Here is a 4,811-nt window from a genome sequence, read left to right as displayed (position 1 = left end):
GTAGATTAGCATGTTTTTGGTTCGATTGGAAACTAATCTCCGGTTTGCACGTGTCTCGGCTGAAACCTGATTGCGCCTGACGCTTGCACTGACCATTCGGTGGAAGGGAGTGTTTCAGGCTGTCTTCCTGTCCAAAATTATGCTGCCAGCTATGGGCGTTCTCCAGCTCAGAAGTGGGCCTGTGTGAACAAAGGAGGACCGCCTTCATTGACTTGCGTAGCCAGTTTCGAGCCTTAGGGAGAGGAGCTGGACATTGGCGGTAACCAATGGCACCTGTAGGTGACCCTTTGCCTGACATCTCCAACCTTATCCTGCTAGCTTTCCGATCAGCGCCTCTCTACCTGGATTGAATAGTCCTGTTGCGCCAGAGCGATGCATTCCTTCTATAGCTGTTCATCATTTATATCACTGAGAGGGCCTGAGAAGTTGTAAATCTACTGATTGACCCCCTGGTTGGCCATTCTATCTACCACTTTGTTGGCTGTGCGTCTTATGTGCCTAAAAGTGATGCTTCATGGTATCCGCAGTCTTTCCTCCATTTGCTCCAATCTGCTGAGTAATCTCCAACTTGTGGCTATTTTGCTAGCTGGGGAGCCTTCTTGGATTTTGATGATAGGTGCTATTATTATGAGGGAGTCTCCTTCAACCTTAAGAGGATACAAGTTTTCTTGCTCTGCTATGCAGATACCTTTCCAGATTCCTTCCAGCTCCGCTGCATTATTGGTGTCGATGCCGATATTGCCGTGATAAATGTGTCTGATTGTGCCCATTTCATCTCTAAAGACTCCTCCGTAACCAGCAGGTCCTGGGTTTCCCTTAGCCATGCCATCAAAGTTTAATTTGAACGAATTGGGAGCAGGGGGAAACCAGATTAGAGGAGCAGCAGAGCTGGACAGGGAACAGGGGTTGATTTGGATCGGAGAGGAAAAGTCCATGTTCCAGGCATTTAAGATGAGGCATTCCTGAGGGAGTTCTGGCAGGTCCACCGGTTGCCATTGTCTTAATGCCAGAGTCTCTCGGAGATTGTGCTGGAGGAGAAGCCATAGAGTGTCGATAGGCTTGCTGGAGTTGTTGAAGACTCTATTCTTTCTCTCTTTCCATAATATCCAATAAGCGAAGCCTAGGATGAGGTTCCACAGCGACTTTAGCAGAGAGCTTTGAAAGGGATGCCTTGGCCAGTTTCTTATGGTTTCTGCAATATCTCCTTGTCTTCTGCCTGATCTTCTGTTGCAGTTATCAATTTTCTCCCATAGGTGAGTAGCAAGAGGATAGGTATCAATTAGATGCACAGTTGTTTCTACATTGAGGTTGCAGTTAGGACATCTTGAAGGTCCGATTAAGCCTCGTTTTTGCAGCTTGTCCCATGTGAGAATTCGCTGTTTGCCTAGCAGCCATAAGAAAGTGGAGACCTTGGGCCATATACCTGGTTGCCATACTTGGTCCCAGAGTTTGTCTTTGTTTGCCTGCGTGGGAGTGTAGCGTAGATGATGTGCTTCCTTCGTGGTAAACATACCTTTAGGCGTGTGACCCCAGCGAAGCTTGTCCTGTTGATCAGATTGCTTGATTTTCCTTTGATTCAGCTCCTGCTCTATCTCTGTGTAGGATTCACCTTGCCAGTTGGCCTGCCAAGTGCTTGCTGATTTCCAGCAATGAAAATCGTGAGATGTTTGTTGTTGCCAGAATTGATGAATGTTGATAAGATCAGCATGATGCATATGAGCCTGCCACCTTGGCTTGTGAAAGAGAGATGCTAGTTTTGGGAGTTGCTGCCATGAATCCTCCCAAAATCTAGCTGAGGTACCCGAGTGCACTTCCCAAAAGTTGTGTTCCTGTATGAAGGCACTATGGAGCTTGGCCGCATTCCAGATCAGGGAGCCGGGAGTTGTAGGGCAGATTCTAATAAGATCTTTCCATTGGCATCCAGGCACATATTTTGCTTGCCAAAGATGAGCCCAAGGAGTGTGTGGTTTGGAGAGCCAGTTCCACCATACTTGGGCTCCCATTGTGTTGTTACTTTGGAGGGGATCTCACAGTCCTAACCCGCCGATTGCTTTTGGTTGACAGACTTCATTCCAATTTACCAGTGCCCATTTCCTGTTGAGACCAGAGGAGCCCCACAAAAAGTTTCTCTGCAAATTGTGGATGCTTTTAAGAACCCATTTAGGAGCAGCTAAAATAGAAAAGAGATATAGGGGCATTACCTGGAGAGCGGATTTTATGAGGATAAGTCTGCTGGCCATATTGAGCAAGCGAAAAGTCCATGAGGAGAGCCTAGATTCCAGCTTGTCAATGAGGGTTCTCCAAGAGGCATTTTTAATAGCTGAGTCCAGGAGAGGAGCTCCCAGGTATTTCGAAGGGAGCGTTGCAATGGAGTATCCCAAAATTCTTGCTATGTTTCTTTGAGTGGATGCTGGAGTATGAAAGAAGAAAAGCTGGGATTTGGTAGCATTGATAGAGGTGCCAGAGGCTTCAAAAAAGAGAGAAAGCAGATCTTTGAAGGCAGAGGCTTCTTGAGATGAAGGGTGGCCGAAGAGCATAGTGTCATCAACAAACTGTTGGTGAGACAAAGGGTGAAGACCATGAAGAGAAATGCCTTTCAGGGTTTGAGAAGAGATAGCTGAATGGAGCAAACGGCTGAGGCCTTCAGCCATTAGAACAAAAAGAAAAGGGAAGAGGGGGTCCCGTTGACGGATTCCACGAGAGTGGCGGAAGGGCTTGGAGGGAGAACCATTGAGCAGGATTGAGAAGCTGGGTGAAGAGATGAGGTTCATGATCCATCTAGTCCATGTTGCATTAAAGCCAAACGCCAGTAACATCTGTTGTATATAAGACCAGCTGAGTTTATCAAATGCTTTTGAAAGATCAAGCTTCAGAATCATACCTGGCTTTTTTAGAAGCTTCAGTGAATGAATCACTTCATTTGAGAGAATTATGTCGTCCATTATTTGTCTCCCCTCTACATAGCCTGTCTGCTCCGGCGAGATGAGGAGAGGGAGAAGGGGTTTGAGCCTGTTGGCCAAGACTTTGGAAATAAGTTTGTAGATGACGTTACATAGTGCAATAGGCCTATATTTGTCAGGCGTGTTTGACTCAGCCCCTTTGGGAATTAACGCTAAGAAGGTGGAGTTAAGCGAAGGGAGAATCCAATGCATTATCCGTGATTCCTCCACTAATTCCCAAACTTCTGTGCTAACCAGCTCCCAAAATTCATGAAAAAAATTTGTTGTGAACCCGTCAGGACCGGGTGCTTTACCATCTTTGATTTGAGCCATGGCCTCTTCCACTTCTTTCATTGAGATGGGTTGAAGCAGCTGTTTGTTGTGGTCTTCCGTAATTATTTTAGGGATGAGCTGTGTAATTTTTTTAATAGCCTGATCTCTGCTTTCTGGTTGTTCCTTAAGGATTTCCTGAAAGTGTAATTGGAATTCCTTTTCCATTTCTTCATGCTTTTCTAATTTTTCCCCCTGCCTGTTGTTGATGAATGCTATATTATTATGCATCCTCCTTTGGATTGTGGATCTGTGGAAAAACTTCGTGTTTTTCTCCCCCTCCTTTAGCCAGCGAATGCGAGATTTCTGCCGCCACAGAGTTTCTTCTTGCTGTCTGCGTGTCTTGATTTCAGTCCAAAGGATTTGCTCCTGGTGCACTCTGTCTTTTGTTCGTCCCTCCATAATAATCTTCTATTGTAAAGTGCACATTTGCTGCTCTAATTTTTTTCGCTGCTCAAATATATTGCCAAATTGGGTATGATTCCAATTTTTGAGACCCTGTTTGAGAATTTTCAATTTTTGTTGAAATTGGAACATTTTGGTTCCTTCAAAGGGTTTGAAGGTTTTCCAGGCCTCCTTAACCACTGTTTTGAAATTGGGGTTGGTGAACCAAAACGCCTCAAATCGAAAGGGTCTGTTACTTTTTGTGCCTGGGCGTGCCCATTGCAGCATAATGGGCCAGTGATCGGATCCTCCTTGAGGCACAATAGAGGTGTGAAAATCCCCTCCAAGGTGTATGGCATTGTCCGAAATAAGAAAGTGATCCAGTCTTGAGGCGATGTGCTGAGATCCACTGCGTTTATTGGACCAAGTGTAGACTCCATTTGAGGTGTGAATGTCCATAAGATGGTTATTTTGAATATAATTACGAAAGCCAATACTGTCCCCTTCTAATTTCGCTCTACCGCCACTTTTTTCTTCCAGGGCTCTGATGATGTTGAAATCGCCCCCTCCAATCCAAAGCAGAAATTGTCTGTTTGAATTCAGAATCGTGAGAGTATCCAGAAGCGCCAGTTTCTGATTTAATTGTTGCGGAAAGTAGACATTTGAAAGATGACCGTGAATGTCTGTTCCTGTGAGATGAAAAGTAGCTTGGATAAAGAAATGAGAAGCGTGGAAGTCTTGAAGAGTGAGAAGTTGTGGGTTCCAAATGATCGCTAGTCCCCCTGAGGCGCCTGAGGCATCCACAGTGACTGAGCTGCAGCCTGCCCAGATCTTTCTCAGAATCTTTTCTAAGATGGTATTGTTGCTTTTTGTTTCTTGAAGAAAAACTATGGTGGGATTTTCTTGCTGTATCACATTTTTTAACATTCTATGTTTGGAAGCACTGTTTAATCCTCTTACATTCCAGGAAAGAAGCTTCGTGAGGAACTGTGGGGTTGAGATTTGTAGAACTTTGTCAGCTTAGGAAATCTCCCAGATTCCATGAGCAATTCTCCTAGGATGTGTTGGAAATAATACTGAGAGGGGGGGTGAATCAGTATTATCAGATCAATAAAACTTTTCAAATACTCTGAAACATATACGCGACTTCAGTTAAGT

General features: G+C 44.9%; 1 protein-coding gene across 1 annotated transcript; it reads right to left on the bottom strand.

Moving 5' to 3' along the window:
* Positions 1–3,680: 3,680 nt before the first annotated feature.
* Positions 3,681–4,580, bottom strand: LOC149154047 (uncharacterized). The gene has a single exon (XM_089444023.1). It carries the CDS (start codon positions 4,578–4,580, stop codon positions 3,681–3,683), a length of 900 nt encoding a protein of 299 aa, XP_089300149.1.
* Positions 4,581–4,811: the final 231 nt, after the last annotated feature.

Source organism: Pinus tabuliformis, chromosome 9 (assembly GCF_031772625.1).
Source record: "Pinus tabuliformis cultivar Carrire ecotype Pingquan chromosome 9, CPIR1, whole genome shotgun sequence".
Classification (NCBI taxonomy): Eukaryota; Viridiplantae; Streptophyta; class Pinopsida; order Pinales; family Pinaceae; genus Pinus; species Pinus tabuliformis.
The sequence above is the reverse complement of the archived record's forward strand: the minus strand, read 5'-3'. Positions and strand labels throughout refer to the sequence as shown.

Bases quoted from the DNA above. Each gene is read 5' to 3' on its own strand.
- LOC149154047 (XM_089444023.1), bottom strand. From the start codon at position 4,580: ATGTTAAAAAATGTGATACAGCAAGAAAATCCCACCATAGTTTTTCTT.